A 25102-nucleotide genomic window follows, 5' to 3' on the forward strand; every position below is an offset into this window, starting at 1 on the left:
CATCGCAGCCTTTTAGAGCCTGGAGGGGGGTTGTTTTCTTTTGCACTATTGCTATTTCTGTCTGTACGGTTGGGAATGTGAGCGTGTCAGTGTTTATTCTCAACCCTCCTCACGCTAAAGCGTGGCCCTGTGTTTTTAATTCAATAGCCCTGTGTGTTTGTTTGTGTTTAGCACGTTTCTAGGTGTATAGCTTCTCTGGTGCATGTCCGTCTTTATGATGCTGCAGAACGGAGGGGCGTAGGGTTTAAGCGGTGCATGTGGTCCGGCGGACACGCCTGTGTCATTGCTTGGTCATGGTTCTCTATCCTTTAGACGCTGCCTCGTCACCTTGGGCCCAAACACACCCTGGACGGGTGGTGTTGCATGACAGTTGCTCTGAGATTTTAGAAAGGGTTTGCTTTCTTCTCGATAAGGCCGCATGTGTGCATCCTAAGGTGTGGTGTTGCACCACAGGCTTAGAATTAGCATTGTTGGCCAACTTGGTGGAAAGGGGAATTTGACTTTAAATGGCACAGTAAACATGCTGTAGCATATCAAGTATTCATTAGATAACAATATACATAAGAATATATGTACATACAATTCATACAATTTGGGGGACACCACTATATAGTAAAATTAATATGTCTTTTAATGTAATACCACAATTTCAGTATATTGTATAAAAAAAGAAATGTTAATTTTGTGGTATTTGGAAAGAAATATCTTTTAGCTTTGATGACATCAGCATTGTAGCTGGTGTGGAGTCTGATGACCATGTTATCTAGGATGATTTCATGTTTTTTTCAATAGGTATCTTTTTTGGTATAATATATATTATTGTACTATTAATATGCCACAATATTTTAATAATCTAAAACCGTCTGTTTCCAGGTCTTAGTTTCACGTTTAAATTTAATTGTATTATTATTATTTTTTTTAAATATCAGGTTTTTAGTGTGGACTTCTAACTAAAACTAAACTCATAAAAAATGTAGTAATAATGAAAACAAAATATTAAAACATTTTATTTTAGCTAGTTGCCAAAGTTAACTATTTAAAACTAAAACTAAATTTATTATTAATTATTATTATTAATTAAAAATTAATAAAAACTATATTCAAATAAAATATATTCAAAATTAAAACACACAGCAAAAACAAACAAATAAACAAAAAACATTAACACTGAAATTAAAGGTACAACTAAAAATATAAAAACATTTTAACATTTATATAAAAAACATTTAAAATAGTAATGAATGTCAGTAACACTAATATACAGAATGCATTGTTTCTCATTGTATTATGTATAATCTATATATCTATATCGATAGATAAAGAGAGAGAGAGAGAGATAAATATATTTATTTCAATAATTATTTGCAAAAATCTGTATTTATAAATTATTTTACCCCAGTGAAACAATAACCAAATTGACTAAAATGGGGAATATTTAATGAGAATAATTTAGCTTATTGCTAGTTTAGGCATTTCTAATACCCCTGAATTAGATATGATCTAATTGAAATGAGAAGCCAATTATTTACCTGTCTTGATATAATAAATAATACAATATACTATATTCCCAGTTTACGTACTGTATAGGACAATATTTGGCTGAGATACATCTATTTGAAAATCTGAAATCTGAGGGTGCAAAAAAAAATTAAATATTGAGAAAATCGCCTTTAAAGTTGTCCAAATAAAGTTCTTAGCAATGCATATTACTAATTAAAAATTAAGTTTTTATATACTTATGGTAGGAAATTTACAAAATATCTTGACTGTCTGAACATCGATAATTTTGACTTTATTATACTAATTATATATATATATATTATATATATATATATATATATATATATATATATATATATATATATATATATATATACAAAATATACCTCCCAGTTTATGTACTAATGCATTACATTTAAGTGAGTAAAAAACCGAAAGGGAAGAATTCATATAATAAATGCATAAAATCTATTAGATTTGAGTTCGTTGAAGTATTGACATTTCTATCATTTTATTTTCGTTCTTATGGTGTGCTTGTTTGTGTCTAGAAGTTTCTCAAAATCTCCTAGGGTAACTGTGTATTTCAGTTGTGTTGCAGTTGGGTTTTGGGAAGCGATTCCTCTGTGATCCACCCCTCCCTCTCCCACGAGATCCTGGTTTTATTATGGTGATGAGGGTTTGTGCTTAAGCAGGGTTTGACGCTTATCTGCGTCTGTTTTTGAGTGTGGAAGGCAGGGGTTGGGTGCTGAACAGACCTCTCTTTTTGCACAGCATTGACCCCTGTTATACAGACCCAGAATATTCTGTGTAGCTGATGCCTTTGTTGCACTGCAAGCTCTGAACACAAAAATGCTCTCTAAGCTTATGACGGGGACCATGATGACCCAGAATACTAGTGTTGGAGTGAAATCTGTGATCTTGAGAGCTGAGGGCACAGCTAAGGCCAGACTGAAATTAGCACAAATAAGCATGCTGAAAAGGTTGTATAGTTTAGGTTTAGCAAACCTATGCAGGGTAGCATGCTTTCATGGCAGATTTCTGTGTCTTTAAATGGCCTTGTTGTTGTAAAGTGTAAAATAGGCTTTTTAAGTGCCGAATCCAAACACAATTTAAGCCTGATGTGAGCTGTAGTAAATAATGATATATTGTTGGCTTTTTCTAGCTTGGTAATTTCCTATCTGAACACAATGTGCAGTCAGTCTGTCTCTGTATCATGTCTGCACACTTCTGTCATCATTCAAACATAATGAGAGCAGCTGCCATCTAACATCACCACCCAGGGTGTGGCAGCAGCCGCTCGGGTAATTACACTCTGTGAGCTTTAAAATATATGTAATAATGTTTTAAAGAAATGCTTGTGTTAAATTTGTCACCTTCGGTGTTGTTAAATGCTTCAGTAATAACAAACAGTAGCAGAAAACTGTATTGAATTCAAATCAGTGATTTGGCAATAATGTTTCCAATATAAAGCACTTTGCAACAATGCTGTGATATTAGCAAGGTTGTATTTGACTCGAATGTGTGTTTAAAAGAATAGTTCACCTAAAATGCAAATTTGCTGAAAATGTACTCTGTTCAGTGAATAGATGCCGTCAGAATGAGAGTCCAATCAGCTGATAAATACATCACAATAATCCACAAGTAATTCGCACCACTCCAGTCCATCAATTAACATCTTGCGAAGGGAAAAACTGTGTGTATGTAATAAACAATCCATCATTAAGACATTTTAAAATGTCATTGAAACGGTTGCTTTTGGCTTAAAAAACAAGTCCTATATCCGTAATATGTGACCCTGGACCACAAAACCAGTCATAAGTAGCACGGGTACATTTGTAGCAATAGCCAACAATACATTGTATGGGTCAAAATTATAGATTTTTCTTTTATGCCAAAAATCATTAGGATATTAACCTTTTAACTCTCACCCTTCTCCTCAGAGGGACGCCTAAGTTTACTTCACTATATTACAATTAGATCCTATTATAATCATGACAAACTAAATATCATTGTAAAGGTCTAAGACTCCTAAATAGATACCACTGTTTTTTTTGTTACAAGTTATGTAGGAACAGTTATAGATTAATATGACGAGTGCACCTATTTTTCCACTACCGGTATACCACGCATCCCTATTCCAGGGTCACATATTGCTTTAAAGGTGGCATATATAAGTGCTATAAGAGGATCTTATTATAATATTACCACCCCAAAATCTGCCATTTTGTTTTTTGCAAGTGACAACGGTGTACCAGTTCTAACGCCATGACCGTTACAGACAAACCGACTCTGCTTCTGTAACTTATGTGTGTTTTTAACATAAACGTGTGTATTTGACAATTTAAGGGCAATAAGACATGAAAGAGAAGTTTAGTTTAGTACTCGCATGCCTTCTGACAGCCGCTTTCTGTGTGTGTACTTCGGATGTGTGCGATTAGAAAACCCTAAATCAGAAGTTTAAACTGATATGGCTTTAACATGCATGATTTCAATGCAATAGACATGATAAACAAAACCAAACAGATGTTTTTAGCAGAGTATCTGAGGAATGGGCTGTAAAGGCACAGTCCTATTCTGAAAAAGGAGGTGGGGATTTGCATTTAAAGAGGCATGTACGAAAACAGTTTTCTGCCATTTGTGCTTCCACTCAAAATAGGCATTTTCAAAATGATGTAATAAATGATCTGTGGGGTATTTTGAGCTGAAATTTCACAGACACATTCTGGGGACACCTGAGACTTATATTACATCTTGTGGAAAGGTGAATTATAGGTGCACTTTAAAATAATTGCTTTGCTATTTCTTTAGCGTTATAGGTTTGTACATTTTATGGTGGATGATTAAAACAGTCAAGACTTGCATTTAAGATGGGACCTGAGCCTAGAGAGCAAAATATGGCTGGGCTTTTTTGCCAGTAAGAGCCACCTAACAACTATCCAAAACATCTAAGCAACTGCATAGCAGCACTTTGGCAACCAGCCACAATACCCTAGAACTGTGGCTGTCAACCAGGGACCAAGGTCGTGAAATTTAATAATATCCTGAGTCATTATATTTATGTATATATGTATATATATTTATGTATAATATAATTTATATATATGAAATTATTCATACCTCTGGCAAATTCTGACTTAAAGTTACTTTTATTCAACCAGCAAGTTTTTTTTTTTTGACTGGAAATGACACAGGCTTTCCCAAAAGACAATAAGACGATGTACAAGAGGCATCATTGTGGAAAAAAAATATTTCTCAGCTTTTATTACATTTGAACAAAAAGTGGCATGTCCAAAATTAATCATACCCTTTGTAAACTGTCACAGTCTATGGGAAAATCCAAAGTTCTATACCATTCCAAATAGTCCAAGTTGTTCTAAAGCATCCTAATTACCCTGATTCATTGGGAACAGCTGTTTTAATCAACTCAAAAGGAGCTCACTGAGGATCTGCAGCGGCACATTGTGGCTGCTCACAAGTCAGGAAAGGGCTATAAGACCATATCCAAATGTTTTCAAGGTCCAGTAGCTACAGTGCAAAGTATTATTTAAAAATACAAGACGTTCCGCACTGTGAAAAATCTCAGAGGACGTGGTCAGAAGCCAAAAGTGACACCTGTGCTGGCCAGGAGGATAGTGAGAGAGGTAGAAAAAGAATCACCACCAAGGCCATCCTGATGAATCTGGGCTCTGCTGGTGGCAACATCTCAAGGCAGACAGTCCAACAGACACTGCACACCGCTGGGTTCCACGGACGAAGAGCAAGGAGGACACCACTTCTCCAGATAAGGCACACAAAAGCTGGCTTGGCCTTTGCAAATGCTCATCTGGACAAAGAAGACGACTTCTGGTCTTCTGTTTTATGGTCAGATGAAACAAAAATTTAATTGTTTGGCCACAATGATGTAGTCTTCATTTGGCATAAAAAAGGAGAAGTCTTCAACCCTAAGCACACCATCGTCACTGTCAAACATGGTGGTGGGAACCTAATGTTTTGGGGGTGTTTTTTCAGCCAGTGGACCAGCAAAACTAATCACAGTAAACGGCACCATGAAAATGGAGCAATACATCAAAATTCTCAACAGCAACATCAGGCAGTCTGCAGAGAAACTTGGCCTTGGGCACCAGTGGACATTTCTTCACGACAACGACCCAAAACACACAGCAAAAGTGCTGAAGAAATAGTTAGCAGACAAAAACATTAAAGTTTTGCGGTGACCCAGCCAGAGTCTTGACTTAAATCCAATTGAGAATCTGTGGAGGGAGCTAAAGATCAGGGTGATGGGAAGGAGACTAGGGTTGGGCATCGAGAACCGGTTCCAACTTGGAACCGTTTAAAAAATAACGATGCCAATGGAATCGTTTATAAAATTTGTTTTCGATTCCGATCATCGGTTCCAAACACGCAAGTTTTGGTTTCCATTGGGGCCACCGTATTTCTGGAAATGCTTGCCGCGCGCTTGTTCAGTTGCAGCTATAGAGCACGGTAAGCGGCGCTCAAAAGTGTGGCTTTATTTCACACTAAGGGTGTACTCACACTAGGCAGTTTGAACCGTGCCCAAGTGCGTTTGACCCCCAAAGCGCGGTTCGTTTGACTAGTGTGAATGCTCCGAGCCGTGCCCGGGCGCGGCTCGTTTAGCCGGCCCTGGCCCGCTTGGAAGAGGTGGGACGGTAAAGTTGGACTCGGGCGCGGTTAGCATGCAGTGTGAGCGCTAACCGTGCTGGAGCAGGAACAGGACGCGTGATGTCACGTTTTTGCGAGGTAATCAGCGTTTTTATAGTCCATAATCAAAGCTGCAAAGTCCTTGCTGCACTTCAGCTGGTATCTTGCAAATCTCCTCATACAAGCAGCACGATTGCGCGAAAATTTCCGTGCCACAAATACGATAGACATGTTTAACGATAGGCTGTGGACAACCGCGGAACAAACGACTCAAAATTACTATCCACAAAGTAAAAGAGCGATGGACTAAATTGCGTTCAGCGAGAGCGCGCTCTTCCTGTGTTTTTACATGCAACACATGTGACAAAATGATATCTTGCACGGGAGGATGCACTACGAATATAACGAAACACCTACGCCTGCATGATGTACAAATTAAGGGGTGTAGCCTGTTTGACGTGCTGCGCAGGTCCACTGTCTCGTCATGCACAGAGAGTCCAGACCAGGGTGCAAGTTCTGCATATATAAATCTGTTTTTGGTCTGGTGCAGAGGCATTCCTAATTTTCTCCTACATGGGCTGCAGCTCCTAAAACTAAAACTCATATTGAATCAAAATAAAATTATCCTCTGTGAAATCAAATGAGCCTGTGACATGTTTTGACTCAGCCTACAAAGAATCGGAATTGAGAATCGAAAAGAACTGAAATCGAAAGGAAGAATCGGAATCGGAATCAGAATCGTTCAAATCAAAACGATGCCCAACCCTAAAGGAGACCCTCCAACCTGAAAGATTTGAAGCTCATCGCTAAAGATGAATGGGCAAAAATACCAGTGGAGACATGCAAAAAGCTGGTCAGCATTTATAGGAAGCGTTTGATTGCTGTAATAGCCAATAAAGGCTTTTCAATTGATTATTGAGAAGGGTATGAATAATTTTGGACATGCCACTTTTTGTTCAAATGTAAATAAAAAATAAAATAAAAATTATTTTAACCTGGGATAAGTTTTTTTAGGATTCTTTGATGGATATAAAGTGAGTTGTAAATATTGTTTTCCTTTTGTGGGGTTCAGGAGGGTCAGGTTGCCACAGCAGCAGTAGTAATGAACTTGCTGAGTAAATGACCTCAACCTTTAACTGCATTGATGATTGAGGTTAAGGGTTAACAATATATTGATCAGAAGCAGGTCAGAACTGTCCTGTAGAAATGATGAACAGTTAAACAGAGCTTCCAAAAGCATTCAGTTGTAATAGGGCCACGACAGGGCTCATTGTGCTTCGACATCATGTCAGATGTCATGTAAAGCATTATGGTCTTTAGGTACATTACCATAGTAAAGAATAGTTTGGAGTTTGTTTCATTGGAGCTTTGTGATGGAGATAAAACTGCTTGAATCTGTCTGAATGTGCTTTGAAAGCCACATTACTTTGTCAGTCAACATCTGAGCTGGTGATTTTTATGATGATTTGAACTTAATATGCTGTATTTTGCCAATATTTTGAGCGTCTCACAAGCCCACAGCACTGACTCAACCAATTCATCTGTGGGAGTGTTTGGAGAAACCCTTTGAAAAATGCATTTTGCTCTTTGGTTTTCTTTTGCAGAAATGATGCACTTTAACCTTAAGTTAATCCATTAGACTGACCCTGTTGTCTACTTTAGTCATAGTCTGCACATAAGAATGATAAACAAGGACACAGTTATATTCTAGAGGGAAAGTAAAACTGCTTTATGGAAATACTAACCTCACAGGCTTTCTGTGACCCTGATTTGTATAAATAAAAGCTGTTTCTGCTGACTCATACAGGATATTGCTCTCGGCTCCTTTCTGAAAGTGGATCTGATTCAGTGTAACCCAGAACACATGTAGACGTGTCTTGACTGTGATTTCTTCACTTATCTTAAGATGCTGGATGCTTGTTGTCTCAGCCATACTGTTTAACAGAATTAGATATCAGAAAATGTCAAGGCTTTCTAAAATGTGATACAGATTTTTATTTATTTATTGAAAATACTTGATATTCAGTCATTTGAACAACAAAATACTTACAGTATTTAAAAAAAGGATTCTAAGTACAGCAAAAAGAGTAACATTTTAAAATAACTGCTTTCTATTTGAATATATTTTAAAATGTAATTTATTCCTGTGATTTTAAAGCTTGATTAGCATCATTACTCCAGTCACATGATCCTTCAGAAATCATTCTAATATTCTGATTTGCTGTTCAAAAGACTATTATTATTATTATTATGTTAAAAACAGCTGAGTAGATTTTTTTTTTCAGGTTTCTTTGATGAATAGAAACAACAAAAATGTTAAATAATTTTTTAAATATTTTTTGTCAAATATATAATTATATATATTTAATAAATATAATTAAATAATATAATTTAATCTATAATTATATAATAATTAGTTATATTTTATAGTTTAGTTTTATACAGAGCTTCCAAAAGCATTCAGTTGTAATAGGGCCATGACAGGGCTCATTGTGCTTTGACATCATGTCAGATGTCATGCAAAGCATTATGGTCTTTAGGCACATTACCATAGTAAAGAATAGTTTGGCTGTAAGATTGTTTCATTGGAGCTTTGTGATGGAGATAAAACTGCTTGAATCAGTCTGAATGTGCTTGCAAAGCCACATTACTCTTTTTGTCAGTCAATATCTGAGCTGGTGATTTTTATGATGATTTGAACTTAATATGCTGTATTTTGCCAATATTGTGAGCATCTCACAAGCCCACAGCACTGACTCAACCAATTGGTCTGTGGGAGTGTTTGGAGAAACCCTTTGAAAAATAAATTTTGCTCTTTGGTTTTCTTTTGCAGAAATGATGCACTTTAACCTTAAGTTACTCCATTAGACTGACCCTGTTAATTTGTTATAATAATATTCACATGAGAAATGTTAACAGTTTTTCTTTTTGTAAAGCATTATATGTAAATGCTCTGTACAACAGTGACCTAAAAAAGAATCTATGAATAATAGAAGAAAATTCCTCTTACTCCAAAATGGTGGATGTCGCAAATTTGTGAGGTCACTGCCTCAGTTTCATGAATTATTGAAGTCCATCTGATACTTCACTGATGCGGTCGTCTCTGATTTGACCTGCCATCATGCAGCTCATTGTTTCATTGGATGTGTAAAGATGTGACTATATTTGTATCTGTGCAGACATTGGACCATTGTATTTTATTTTAGGCAGTTTTTTAGAATGTTTTTTAAAATGTCTCTGAGCAGCTAGAAGTAGTAGTATAGGCCAAATTAAAGTGAAGTGCTATTTTAAATCCACTGATTTTTTTAGTTTTATGGTGTCTGAGTGCAAGACGTCTGTAGCTGATTTATATTTATTCTAAAGCTGTTGCTAAAAGCATCAAATCTGAACATACACACTCTTGTCTGACCACCACATCTGGTGTAGGTCAAGGTCAGAGGAGACAGAAGCAGAAGGGAGTAGATGTGATAGATACAGAGATGTTCTGCCAGAAACGCAGCTGCAGGTGTGGGACTTTGAAGGGTAATGAACTGAGCTGGCAGCATTTATTTTGCAGTCTCATTTATAACAGTATAGGCTCTATGTGTTTGGCCCGTATGCAACAACCAAAAGACCCTAGCATAATGGTGGTTAGCTTGCCAGAACATTCACACTTTCTTCATTAAGTGTAAACTGTAGTTCACCACTTAGTTTCTTTAAAGAAATAGATTAGACAAAAAAGACAGTTTTCTGAAAATGTACATACCCTAGGTCTTCCAAGATGTAGACGAGTTTGTTTCTTCATCAGAACAGATTTGGAGAAATGTAGCGTTCCATCACTTGCTCACCAATGGATCATCTGCAGTGACTGGGTGCTGTCAGAATGAGAGTCAAAACAGTTGATAAAAACATCACAATAGTCTAGGGATGAAGTGATATTATCAATATCGTGATATAGTGATAGCAAAACTGTCTCGATATTATTGTAATCACAATGACGATATGAAACGATAGTTCTTCCGGCAAAAAGTGTAGTTGTTAAAATATATTTAAACTTCTTATTCTAATATAAAAGGTCTTTAAAGTTGTGTTTTGGGCCATTATGCTTTGGCACAGAATCTCTTAAACAAACTAAAACTAGAAGCGCAATATGGCTTAATCCCTTTTTCAAGTTTGTTTTCGCTGTGAGTTTCAAAACGAAGTGTGCACTTCGTTCAGGCGATTGGCTCGTGATCTGGTGTTTTCCACGCCACAGAATGGCTCAGTTCACAGTGAATGCAGTGAACTTGTTTATTGCATGTACTGAGAGATTACATGTGTTTGGGAACGCAACGGCCACCAGTTATGCTTTATTTATGCTTTAGTTCACTAGATTTGTAGACGTGTTTTTGTAAATCTGTTTTCACTGAAGCTAGAGTTTTCCTTTTAAAATAAAAGCTCTACTGCCATTTCTGTCAAAATAAAAGCTTAAGTGCAGTATGAATTGCTGACAGCAAACGGTTTAAATGGGTAATGTTACTGCAGTCCAAATTCAAAATATCGTTCAAGTGTGGAAATTAGCAAAGAAGTATACTTATGAAATATTAATTTTCATTTATTTGCAGTGCAATTGTTTTACAATATATGGCCATTACTGTTGTTATTTATTATTATATTCAAATTAGTTAGGCTTCCTAAAATACCAGTGTGAATGTAGTTTAGACTGAGACAGTATATCACCAATAAAAAGAGGGTTGAGGCCCCTTCAAAGTTTAGGTACAAGTCAATTTTCTTTTTTCTGAGTTTTTTCTTAGTTACGAACATGGGTTGGAGCTCTTAATTTTGAACTCTCAAGGTGCATTAGATAGAATAATTTAACTTTAAAAAGTACAAAATGTTACATTTCTTCTAATTCTTTATTTGTCTTATTAATTTTAAATATTGCAATAAATATCGTACTGCAGACTTTATATCGCAATAACATCGTATTGTTGTGAGATTTTGATATCGTTACATCCCTACAATAATCCACACAACTCTAGTCCATAATTTAAAGTCCTGTGAAGAGAAAGAAACAAATCCACCATTAATGCGTTTTAACTTTAAAACATCACTTCTGGCCAAAATACAGTCCATAATTCATAATAATGCTTCCTCCAGTGACAAAGTCCATCCCCTGTTGTCCTTTCACATCAAAATACATTGAACTGCTGTGGACTGTTTCGCTTATAAATGTTGCTTGTCCCAAAGGACTACCCAGAAGCAATCGTTTGAAGTTAAAATTGTTTTAATTTTTTTTTCTTACAAATATGCAGCTTTTTACTTAAGGCATTAAATGATGGACTGGGGTGGTGTGGATTACTTGTGGATTATTGTGCTGTTTTTATCATCTGTTGGACTCTCATTCTGACGGCACCCATTCACTGTAGAGGATTCATTGGTGAGCAAGCGATGTTATGCTAAATTTCTCCAAATCTGTTTTAATCAAGAAGCAAACTTATCTACATCCTGGATGGCCTGAGAGTACATCTTCAGCAAATTTTCCTTTATAGGTGAGCTATTTAATTATCCTGACATATTATGGCTCAGATTTGGATAGAAAAAGGCTTTGAAGCAGTAGAACTACTCCTGTGATTCTTTGGAAGCCAGTCTAGAACTTAATCATGGATTTGCAAAGGGATAATAAAGGTTCTTCATAATCAATTTTTATGCATATGTAAGACAGCCACTTAAGATTTAAAATGATGTAGCCTTGACAGAGTATTACTTAGAGTTTTTTTATTGCATGCAAGAAGCTCATGTAATTCTATCAGCTTTCGTATAAGCCGTTTTATCCTGATGTCTTTTTTTATTCCTCTTTAGTTTTACTCCATTTCTTGAAGGTGTGAGGAACATTTGAGAAGGGGGGCAAATGCCTGCAACATATCTGCTTGTCGATACAATTAATAATTCAGTGGATTTGGGACAGAGCCCCAGAGAGAAGAATGCTATACCTGAAGAGTGTTTCAGGCTTTACACTGTATTTATAAACTGTAGACAGTTTCTCTCTTTCTCCTGTATGACATTGCAAAATGAGACAGCAGAACTAGATTGCTCACATTATAATCATCAAAGCTGTCTCCTCTCTAGGCACACAATATAGATGGCTTCGTTGATTCTTAATGGGATATCTAACCAGAGGAAATGATATTGATCAGAGGTTGCTCTTAGAAAGCTCACGAGACTTAATTGAGTTACCAGTTATGTTTAACTATCTACTTTGTCTCAGATGTTTCCCTCAAAATTCCTTGGGAGAAATAAACACATTACTGACAAAAAAAAAAAAAATGTGTAGGACTTACACTGAAACAGTTTTCACTCTGAAATTGCTAGTAAATTTCACAAATAGAGTCAAAACTAAATTTGTGCAGACACTTTCAACATTTCTTACATTACAGTTTATCCGCTATAGTTTAGAAAATGGTAATATAACATGACAAGAACTCAGAGTTAAACTGTGTCAGAACAAATTCATCTTGATAATTTCTGATAACTTTGATTTTAAATTTAGAAAACGGTTAGGTCAAAGTGTCTGAATAATCCCAAATTTGATCAGTTTTACTGGTAGTCCACCGTATGAGGACTTTGAGTACAATATGTCACAGTTTACTTTATTTTGACATCCTCAATTAGATAAATGAACTATATAGTGTCCTGCACCCACTAGTAAAAGGATTTTGTATGTTTAATTTTAAGTTTAATTCAATGTGTGACTTGTCTTATGTAATTATATGTGAATTTCACAAGCAATTTCTGAGTGAAAGTTCTTTCTACAGCAATTTTTTTCCATTTTCACTCAGACAATAGCAAAGAATCAGCAGGTAACATACTGAATGAAACACGAAACTTTGAAAAACTGAAATAGTTCACATTAAGGTCTTTGACTTCAGTGTTCTGGCAATTCATAACAGTTTGAGACATTGTTGAGATCTCTTCTGTTCTGACCTTATTTTCTGAGCCAAGCACGAGACGTAAAGGAATAATTCACCCAAAAATGAACAGTTATCATTTTTACTCACCCTCATTGCCATCTAAACCTATATAACTTTAAGTGAACACACAATTTTTTCTCTGTACAACAAAATCATATATCCCCAGGTCTATGCTTTTGGTGTATGAAAAAAGAGTAGCAAGTAATTTAGCTTTGGAACAACATTTTTATTTTTGGGTGAATTGTCCTTTTAAGCAAGTCTCTTTGCTCTCCGTTTAATCTCATGGCTAGTTCTGTTCCGTTGCTCAGCTCGCTCTCATTACAAATGGGGTGTCATGTGGAAACGGCCTCTCTATATCTCAAATGATGCCGGTCATAGTGAATCACAGCCTGACTGGAAATAGGTTTTAAATGCAGTTAGAAGGTTTAATGTGGGTGTTATGGGATTACTAGAGCCGCACTGTAGAGACTCGACTCACCCACACTGCCATCATTCACTCCCAGTGCTGCTCTGCACGTCTCTATTGATTGTGGTCCGCTCGTTTATCTAAACCAGCATGAAATATACTGAGATGCCATCTCTGCTGTATTCACATAGAGTTTTGACCCTCAACCTCGTTCTGATGCTAAATAAAGAAATTAGTCACTCTCTGCTGAGAATATGCACAGTCACCTTCTCATGTTTGGTGACATTGGCTCTATTATTGCTGGAACATTCATAATATCATAAAATTATAACATAATTATAATTCCTTTTAATCAGTAACCACTCTGTGTTAAATATACACTGCTACAAATGGTAAACAAGGTACGGTTGAGGTCAAATGTTTACATCTCCCTTTCCGAATCTTCAAAATGTTATTTTACCAAAATAAGAAGGATCATGCAAAATGCATGTTATAGTTTATTTAGTACTGACCTGAATAAGATTTTCACATAAAAAATAATAGATTATATTAGTTGAATTTATAAAAATAACCCTGTTCAAAAGTTTACATCCCCTTGATTCTTAATACTGTGTTGCTACCTGAATGATCCACAGCTGTGTTTTTTTTTTTTTTTTTTTTTGTTTAGTGATAGTTGTTCATGAGTCCCTTGTTTGTCCTGAACATTTAAACTGCCTGCTGTTCTTCAGAAAAATCCTTCAGGTCCAACAAATATCTTTGTTTTTTTTTCAGCATTTTTGTGTATTTGAACCCTTTTTAACAATGACTGTATGATTTTGAGATCTGTCTTTTCACACTGAGGACAACTGATGGACTCGTATGCTCTTATAACTATTACAGAAGGTTCAAATGCTCACTGATGCTCCAGAAGGAAAAACAATGCATTAACAGCCGGGGGTGAACACTTTTGAACAGAATGAAGATGTGTACATTCTTAATGCATTGTGTTTCCTTCTGAATCATCAGTGAGTGTTTGAACTTTCTGAAAGGGGGATCTAATTTATTAGCTTTTGAGAAAAAAATTAAGAAAAGCAACTTGTCATACCCCTGGACTATTTAGTTTGGTTTCTCCCATCTCCCCTGCTGTTCTATGTGTTTTGGTTCCTGCCTAATTTTCCACACCTGTGTATCCCAATCATTGTGTCTTTATAAGTTTGTGTCTTTGCTTTGTTGCTTGTCGGTCTTTAATGTTACTTCCCCGTGCTCCTGTGTTGTTCTCCCGGATTTTTATTAAACTGTTCGTTATTCTACGTCGTTGTTCGTCTGTTCCTGTCTGAATCGTGACACAACTAGGATTTTTTTTTTTTTTCAAATCGAATTTAAAATGATCATGTAAAAGCATTTATTAATTTCTTATTTTATTATTTTGAAACTTGAATTAAATAAACGGCTGTGTCCATTTTATTCTTTAATTAAAGTTTTAACTGTATTATTTGTCAATTTAAAAAGTGATTCATTTCCATTTTATTTTATCATTTCAGTGATTAAATTGATAACTCATTCCTTCATTTTATTAATAGTCACTCCTAGTCCACCATTGGAATTTTCATTGAATTGCAAAAATAATGTCTGTTTCCAAACAGGTATTTTGCAAGCATTTCTTATTTTCAAAGTGCTGTCACAGAGACGTGCATATGATTTGTCAGGGCATCGATTTCATTAATATCCATCAGGTAAAAAATAAAAGTATATAACTATGAGCTATGTCATAATTCATCATAATAAAGTGCACATATATGGAAATGTTTAGTGTAATGTTACATCTGACCCTTTTTCTAAAATGCATCAGCATTTGTGTACTTCACTGTGATTTCTGTGGGTGTCAGATTGTGGTGTGAGACTGTATTCACTAAGAAGCTGGAGTTTGACCCATTTTGAATTTTAGTGGAGGCTGCTGCTCATTTCAGAGGATTTTGTGAAGTCAGCAGAACTGATGGCTGGTTTATTGAGTGCCTGGTATAATTAAGTAAAGCCTTTGGCTCTTGGGCAGCAACACATAAAGGTCATTCTGCCTGGTATTATTCATCTGCTGTTTATTGTTTATTTGCAATGACACTTTAGTAGTGTGAAAATAAAACAAATAGAGTGACAGATGTGGAGGTGATTTTGCCTCAGCACATCAGATGGTATCAATTCGTGGTTTGATCTGTTTGCTTGAGTGGGTTTCTGCATTGCTTTATTTTGCACTTTAACTTTCTTCTTTTAACTTTAAACCATTTCTTCTGGCTAAAATATGAGTTCTTAATTCATAATAATGCTTCCTCCAATTAATAAAAATCCACCCACTGTTGTTTTCCCACCATATTTTTCTTCTGATTCAGACGAGATGGGTTTTCACTAAATCATTATTATTGATAAAGGACTTATATTTTAGCAAGATACAATGGTTTAAAGATGAAAACATCTTTATGATGTATTTTTACTTACAAACTTTCAACTTAAGTCATGTGAATTACTTTTTAACCAGTAAACATGAACAATGAACATACATTGAGATCTTTTTGAGGCTGGACCAATTTGCATTGACATATGGCATAGAGCATGCAAAAGCTTCAGTGTGTTTATGTTTTGAATAGATTATGCATGCATGTGATATGTTAATCACCTGTGAGGCCCTGTATAGTCCTGTGTAAACACTTGTTTGTATGTTCCCCTGATGCAGATGTGTGCCATTTTATGTCGTTCTGTCACTGATGCGTTTGCAAACACATCTGAAATGATTCTGTCTGGCCTTTCATGTTGAATGTCATCTAATGAATCCATTTGGACGGCTTTATCCATCCTTTAACAGATACATGCAGATGAGCTGTAAATGCCAGGAAGCCATATTATCTGAATAATTCATGGCATTGCTGTGATGCTCTTGGTGGGATGGCATCACTCGGTGCTGAAGCAGCATATTAAACAGATGCTCAAACCGGATCGTTCAAGATATTGATTTCCAATAGTTGACTTCCCCATTGCAGTGGCCTAGATATTCAATGCTGGTTAATGCCGGTGGGATGGCATCATGATGAGCGTCAATTGTTCCAGTTCAGAACCATCTTCCTTACCGTTAGATTTGTTTTGTGCAGGGTGGAAATGACCTCAGCTGCTGATGTAGTGATGCTGTGTGTGACTTTAGAAATGATCTCATCGTGCATTATTCATAGGCATTTAGTGTATGTTACAGTAGCCAATGCAGTAATTACATTAGTAGTGCGTTTACGTTGTGGCAGTGCATAAGCAGATGCCACTAGCTTTTTCTTCAGCAAATGTGAACAGATTTTTTTGTAAAGAATATGCATGTAGACATCTATGGCACAAACTGCTAAAACAGAAATTCTTTTTGTTATATTTTGTTGGGTCATGGTAAGTTCTGTTATTTTTCATAGTTCATGTTTTTATTTTACATTACAGGTATTTAAAGCTTTTTAACAATTGCATTGTATCGGTTTATACATTTTCTGGGAGACAAACCCTTAAGCTACAGGAACATGTTTAGTTTTAGCTGAATACTTTAAAATGGCTTAATATTGTAACTGATTACATCTAAGAAGATAATCAGTCTTAGAAAGATCTGCTGAATTGTGCCTAAAAGTCTTGCTTATCACTAGGCAGATGTTTTAAACTTCACCCTATTGAAAAATGCTAAATACTAATGCTAAAATGTATTTGAAATACATTTGTTTTATGCTAAGTATACTACAAATATATTTACATATTTAAGTACTTAATAAAAATACCCTGCAATTGTATTTTAATATACTAAACTGGCATACTTAAAGTCTGTTATATTGGAACAACTTATTTGTGCTTAAAGTATATTTGATTGTGCTAAAGTGGAATTATTACAAGTATACTACGGGTACACCAAATATCTTGCATTTAAAGATATATTATTCAAAGATTGTACAGTTCTCATTAATAGTGAGGTTAAACATTTCAGGCTTAAATATTAAGAAATGTGCATTGTAATAATTTTTATATCAGTATGTCTTAAGCGATATGTAAGTAAATATGTTAATAGATTTTAACTATACTTAATATGAAATAATAAATATTAAATATATTACTTTTTACTAGGGTATTAATAGATGTTTTTAAAAAGGTTTACCCCCGGTTTCATAGACAAGGTTTAAGTCTAGTCCTAGACTAAAATGCATTTCTGGGCTGTTTTAACTGAAAGAAACATGCACGGACTGATCTTAAAATATGTCAGTTTCGTGGTTTCGTCTTAAGATGTACATCAGTGGTGTTTTATTCTAAGGTTTATAAAAACTTTTTAAATGTCCTAACTGAACCATGGCCTAATCTTAGTGTTTTAGTTTTATTTCTATACTATTATAAGATTTATTCATATTTTGAATGAGTTCATGTTTTCACTTTTCATTTAAATTTTAGTATGTATTTTTGCCATGTGATTTGCCATGTGCAAAAAAAATCTAAATACTGAGAAAATTGCCTTTAAAGTTGTGCAAATGAAGTTCTTAGCAAAGCATATTACTATTCAAAAAATATGTTTTGATATATTTATGGAAGGAAATAGTTGTTTTAATCACTGTTTTAATAAAATGCTCGCTGCAATTAATTGTAAGTTCACCAGCTCATATATAAATTTTGTAGGGTTTAATATGTTTCCCAACCAGCTGAGCAGTAGTTATTGTCTGTGGTTTGGCATTTTCATCCATGTTAGTAAAATAGATAGATATATATTTTTTCTTCAAAGTAATTCCCTAAGATGAGAAAACCCTTTCTCCGTGAGAGCCAATTTACTTGCTGTCATCTTTGACAGTGACCACCATTAGCTTTGCATCCTAAATTACCTTTGGCTATCCATATTTAACTAAATCTGGCAGCTCTGTTAATATTAATAAGTGCTTTGCACTCTTACTACATCTCATCGTCTCTTTTTTGTCTCCTCTCTGAACAGCTAAACCAAAAAGCCCCGTCCTCAGGATCAAGCTGTGTTTCGTCATGAATGTTGCAGTATCACCGATGGCCAGTGAGGCTTCATCTCCTATGATCACCTCTGTGACTCCCACTCTGGAACCCGGCCCCGATAAACACGATGATCCGTGCGGGCCCAGTGTTAACGGGGATGGGCCGCCCCAAAAACAAGATCCCTACCGGAGGTACCAAAAACCCCCTCCACTCCACACAGGGGCCGACTGGAAGGTGGTTCTGCACCTGCCGGAGATCGAGACCTGGCTGAGGACCACGACAGAGAGAGTCAGAGACCTCACACACTCTGTGCAGCAAGACAGCGTCAACAGACACGTGGATGTGCACCTGGTACAACTCAAGGTATGAGTACATGAATGCTTGATTCTGATTGGTCAATTGCAGCATTGAGAGAACACATACAGTCGAGGTCAAAAGTTTACATACACCTTGCAGATTCTGCAAAATGTTAATTATTTTACCAAAATAATTTGAATTTATAAAAATGACCACGTTCAAAAGTGATTCTTAATACTGTGTTGTTACCTGAATGATCCACAGCTGTGTTTTTTTTGTTTAGTGATAGTTGTTCATGAGTCCCTTGTTTGTCTTGAACAGTTAACCTGCCCACTGTTTTTCAGAAAAATCCTTCAGGTCCCACACATTTTTTTGTTTTTTAACATTTGTGTGTATTTGAACCCTTTTTAACAATGACTGTATGATTTTGACATCTTTTCACACTGAGGACAACTGAGGAACTCATATGTAACTATTACAGAAAGTTCAAAAGCTCACTGATGCTCCAGAAGGAAAACACAATGCATTGATAGCAGTGAAGTAAAAACTTTTTTAATTTTAAGATTAAATTTAAATTATTTTGTCTTCTGTAGCTTCTGAAGAGCAGTACTAAATAAAACAAATATGAAATTCAGGCAAAGTAAGAAACATGTACACGTCTTCATTCTGTTCAAAAGTTTTCACCCCCGGTTCTTAATGCATCACTTTTTCTTCTGAAGCATCAGTGAGCATTTGAACCTTTTATGAGTCTCTCAGTTGTCCTCAGTGTGAAAAGATGGATCTTAAAATCACACAGTCATTGCTAAAAAGTGTTCCAAGACACAAAAATGCTGAAACACCAAGTAATTTGTGGGATCTGAAGGATTTTTCTGAAGAACAGCAGGCAGTTTAACTGTTCAGGACAAACAAGGGATTCAAGCACAGAGTCAAACGCATGTGAACTTTTAAACTTCAATCTTTTTAAGACTGAAAAACTTCTACAACTTCTAAATGCATTAAGTTTGTATATCAAAGTGCATACATTAATTTTTCCTATGTAAGTTTTCATCTGATGTTTCTCTTTTGAACAATTAGAGAGGAAATGTTATATGCTATTGTAGTTAATTTTCCATTAACCTGGCATTAATATGCAGTTTTGCAGGACGGAATGCATGGTAAAATTATTTTTTTCCCTTTTTCTTCACATTTAATCCCTTTGAGTGTCATTTACTGTGGGAAGGTTTCTAAATTACACTCCTAAAAATAAAGGTGCTTCACGATGGCATAGAAGAACCTTTTATGTTTAAATGGTTCCATAAAGAACCTTTAACATCTGAAGAACGTTTCTGTTTTTCCTCTTTTTTTTGGTAAAATAATTAACATTTTGCAGATTCTACAAGGTGTATGTACATTTTTGACTTCAACTGTATATTGCTGAACATGTATTTGTCCATGGCAACATAACGGTGCTATTTTCATGTACACTACTGTTAAGGGATAGTTGACCAAAAAAATGAATATTCAGTAGTGAAAATTCAATGTAGTAAGGACATTGTTAAAATAGTCCATGTGACATCAGTGGTTCAACCATAATTTGTTATGAAGCTATGAGAATCCTTTTTGTGCACAAAGAATTCTAAAATAATGTCTTGATTCAGCAATTTCTTCTTTGTGTCCTGCTTACACAGTCGATGAGTATTTTGTTTGAACACATTGATGCACACAGGATCCAAGATTACCATTTACAGTACTAAGCACCAAATGAGAAAACTGTTAGACATATTTGTAGTTAATATATTAATTTTCTTAGTTTACCAGCCATTGGCAGGTTTTGTAAAAACATAATGGTTGGACTCTGCAAACATATACATGATGAAATACTATATGCCTATATTGCAGTCTTTTAGTCGGATCATTAACAGCGCTGCAGCAGTCCATCTTAGACGTCTGGTAATAGAGGGATCAGCTATAAACACAGTATTGACTTTAAAAGCCGAGTTGTAGATTAGTTGGATATGATGTGGATCAATCATTGAGCAGACAAGAGCTCTTATCAGATTCCTCTACTCAGCTCAGACTATGTTTCTGCTAAGAGCACTGCATAGCTTGCTAGATGTTTTTTCAGGTTGGCGTTGCATTGATGGATGTGTAAATATATATTTAAGTTAGTTTGAGAAAGCCGACTTACTAAAATGGTATTTAAACTTACAGTTAATATTATTCTTTTGAGACTAAAATTTCTGACTGCTACTCCTCCTAGAGCTATAACTCTACAAACTCAGCCCAGATCTTCAGACTGATCTGACTTGCTAATCATGCTAACATCATGCTAACGCCATGCTAGCGCCAGTCTAATTATGCTAGCAACACATTAGTAACATGTTAATCATGTTAGAATCATGCTAATCATGCTAGTAACATGCTATCAAAATGCTAATCATGTTAACAACACGCTAGTAACATGCTAATCATGTTAAAACATGTTAGAAAATGCTAATCATGTAAAAAAAATGCTGACATGTTAATCAGGCTAGAAACATGTTAAAAGCATGCTAATCATGCTAGAAACATGTTAGCAACAGGCTAATCATGTTAGAAACATGCTATATACATGCTAACAGTATGCTAATCATGCTAGTACCATGCTAATAACTTGTTAATTATGGTGGAAACATGTTAATAACTTGCTAATCATGTTAGAAACATCCTATCAAAATGTTAATCATGCTAACAACATGCTAGTAACATGCTAATCATTTTAAAAACAGGTTAGAAATGTACTAATCATGTTAAAAACAGGTTAGAAACATGCTAATCATGTTAGAAACATCCTATCAAAATGCTAATCATGCTAACAACATGTTAGTAACATGCTAATCATGTTAAAAACAGGTTAGAAATGTACTAATCATGTTAAAAACAGGTTAGAAACATGCTAATCATGTTAGAAACATCCTATCAAAATGCTAATCATGCTAACAACATGGTAGTAACATGCTAATCATGTTAAAAACAGGTTAGAAACATGCTAATCATGTTAGAAACATCCTATCAAAATGCTAATCATGCTAACAACATGCTAGTAACATGCTAATCATGTTAAAAACAGGTTAGAAATGTACTAATCATGTTAAAAACAGGTTAGAAACATGCTAATCATGTTAGAAACATCCTATCAAAATGCTAATCATGCTAACAACATGCTAGTAACATGCTAATCATGTTAAAAACAGGTTAAAGATGTGTTAATCATGTTAAAAACAGGTTAGAAACATGCTAATCATGTTAGAAACATCCTATCAAAATGCTAATCATGCTAACAACATGCTAGTAACATGCTAATCATGTTAAAAACAGGTTAAAGATGTGCTAATCATGTTAAAAACAGGTTAGAAACATGCTAATCATGTAAAAAAATGCTGACAACATGCTAATCAGGCTAGAAACATGTTAACATGTTAATCATGCTAAAAAATGCTAACAGCAGGGTAATCATGCTAAAAACATGCTAGCAACAGGCTAACCATGTCTAATAACTTGCTAGTTATGTTAGAAACATGCTATCAAAATGCTAATCATGTTAACAACACGTTAATGCATGCTAATCATGCTAGAAACATGTTAGCAACATGGTAGTAACTTGTTAATCATTCTAGTAATGTTAACATCAAGCTAGCAACATTCTAATCATGCTAGCTTCACGTTAGTAACATGTTAATCATGCTAGAAATAAGAGAGTGCCTTTCTAATTATGTTAGGAACATGTTAGCAACGTGTTAATGATGCTAACAACATGCTAGCAACACACTAGTAGAATGCTAATAATGCTAGTAACTTGTTAATCATGCTATATATCCATTTATCCACCTATCTGACAGACTATATTGCCTTCAAAGCATTCAAGCTTCAAACCTACTTTAAACTTCAATCTTTTTAAGACTGAAAAACTTCTACAGCTAAACTAAAAACCTTTAAAACCTTTTTTAAAACTTACAAATTTTTCAAACTTTCTGTTCAAGCTTTCCCAAGTCAACTTTTAACATTTTTTTTATCTAGTTTACATTAATGCATTAAGTTTGTATATCAAAGTGCATACATTAATTTTTCCTAGGTAAGTTTTCATCTGATGTTTCTCTTTTGAACAATTAGAGAGGAAATGTTATATGCTGTTGTGTTTAATTTTCCATTAACCTGGCATTAATATGCAGTTTTGCAGGACGGAATGCATGGTAAAATTGATTTTTTCCCTTTTTCTTCACATTTAATCCCTTTGAGTGTCATTTACTGTGGGAAGGTTTCTAAATTACACTCCTAAAAATAAAGGTGCTTCGCGATGCCATAGAAGAACCTTTTATGTTTAAATGATTCCATAAAGAACCTTTAACATCTGAAGAACGTTTCTATTTTACAAAAGGTTCTTTGTGGTAAAAGAAGGTTCTTCATATTATAAAAAGGTAAGAAAGAGATGGTTCTTTAAAGAACCTTAGAACCTTAGAATGATTCTTTGTGGAACCAAAAATGGTTCTTCTATGGCATCGCTGTGAAGAACCTTTTAAAGCACCTTTATTTTTAAGAGAGTAGGAAATAAAACTGACCAGATGTGTTTATTCATGGGGTTTAGTTTTGATTTAACAAGTATGTATTTTTACAATCTCCTTTAAAAAAAAAAAATATTATTTGCTTTCATCAACTTGTGAACCCCATTGTGGGAAACCCTGGTCTGTTGCACTGTAGTAACCAACCATATATTAGATGACTTGATGATATCCCACATCATCAAGTGTTTGATTCAGTGATGATGAGATCATAGTGAGAGTTTCAGTGTTACTTTCACAGCTGAGTGTCTGAATCCTTCTGCTCCACTTTCAGTTTGAGAAACTGTTACATAACACGGTCTGAAAGGATGAGGTTTCAGTAAAATCATTGTTTTCCAGTTGTTCTCAGTGTGCTCAGTGGTCTTTAATTAGACGTTCACCCTCACAATGTTTTTCATGAAGGAGAGCCAGGAAGCCTGTAGATCTGCTTCATCATGTTACGACTCAGATACACAGCTTCTCACATCATTGTAAGAGCCATTTATTGAACCAGAAGATTGTTTTGAAAAATGAGATAGAAGGAAGTGTTTTAACCTCAAAAAGCAACAGGCTTTAGTTTGAAGTAAGTGAAAGTGAAAAGGAAACCGGCTGCGTCACTTTTTCTCTTTGGTGGAGTCTGTGCATTATTAATGTGTTACAGGAATCTCTTCTTTAACTGAACGTGTGTCACCACCGCTGGAACGTGACCTGCTGGTTTCCTCTCTTCCTCTAGCATTGCATGTGTCCATTTGTCTGCTGCTCTTTGTTGTTAAATAACACACTGCAGTCTCTGGTGTCACAGGATTTTACAGCTAGCCTGAGAAGCTGCTTTTCCTGTTAATAAATCATGTGTGAGGCTTTTAGAAAGAGACTGTGTGTGTGTGTGTGTGTGTGTGTGAGAGAGAGAGAGAAAGAAGGGGAGTTATTCTCTCAGTGGTCAGATGACATTATCATTGCCACCATAGTTACGTCTTTTTAGTTGCTGTTTGAAATGAGATTGCGACATTTAAGCTATTAACAATCAAATTGTTTCAATCTGGTCTGAACAGTTTGAGTTCCACATTCTTTCAGATTTTGTTTTAGCAATCTGTTATGTAATGACGCTTTGTAAAGAGACTGTTATTGAAGAATGAGGAAATATTGGACCCAAAAAATGTGTCAAAATGCATATGATTAATAAACTATTATTTATATATATATATATATATATATATATATATATATATATATATATATATTAGGGATGCATCAAAATGAAAATTCTTGGCCGAAACTGAAAACCGAAAAAGAGGAAACCAAGGCCGAAAACCAAAACACCGAAAGAATTATGCCAATTATTAGTACCATTGCATTTATGGCTATGACTGTGTACTAATCTTACTAAAATTAATGCATTGCAATTGCATAAATTAATATTAAAGTTTCAAAGAATAAATCAATTATATTAATTTAAACAATTATTATCAATCAAGTATAATATTACTTAAGCATATATACATATATTTTACTGCCTACACATCTTGTGGATCCATCAGTTAACATTTACAACTCTGTGTTTCTCTTCTAGTATAAATAGTATTAAAAAAAAAAAAAAAAAAAAAAAAAAAAAAAATATATATATATATATATATATATATATATATATATATATATATATATATATATAGTATAAATAGTATAAATACTTGTAAATATATAATTCTAAATTAAATGTTTAATATAAACCAAGTAAATCAACAAATTGGCCATAATTGACAGCACAGTTGTTTATTTTTTCATTATATATGATGTTCTTA

The 25102-nt window shown here is 34.8% G+C and overlaps 1 protein-coding gene across 1 annotated transcript in view; it reads left to right on the forward strand.

The window, feature by feature from the left end:
* The window catches only part of LOC141296279 (A-kinase anchor protein 6-like), a 62527-nt gene that overhangs the window by 344 nt on the left and 37081 nt on the right, over window positions 1–25102 (forward strand). Inside the window, exon 2 of the mRNA XM_073827542.1 lies at window positions 18446–18819. Within this exon, the coding sequence (XP_073683643.1) occupies window positions 18490–18819 (330 nt within the window). The 5' untranslated portion in view covers window positions 18446–18489. The remainder of the gene's footprint in view (window positions 1–18445; window positions 18820–25102) is intronic.

The sequence above is a fragment of the Garra rufa genome, chromosome 21 (assembly GCF_049309525.1).
Source record: "Garra rufa chromosome 21, GarRuf1.0, whole genome shotgun sequence".
In the NCBI taxonomy this organism is placed as follows: domain Eukaryota; kingdom Metazoa; phylum Chordata; class Actinopteri; order Cypriniformes; family Cyprinidae; genus Garra; species Garra rufa.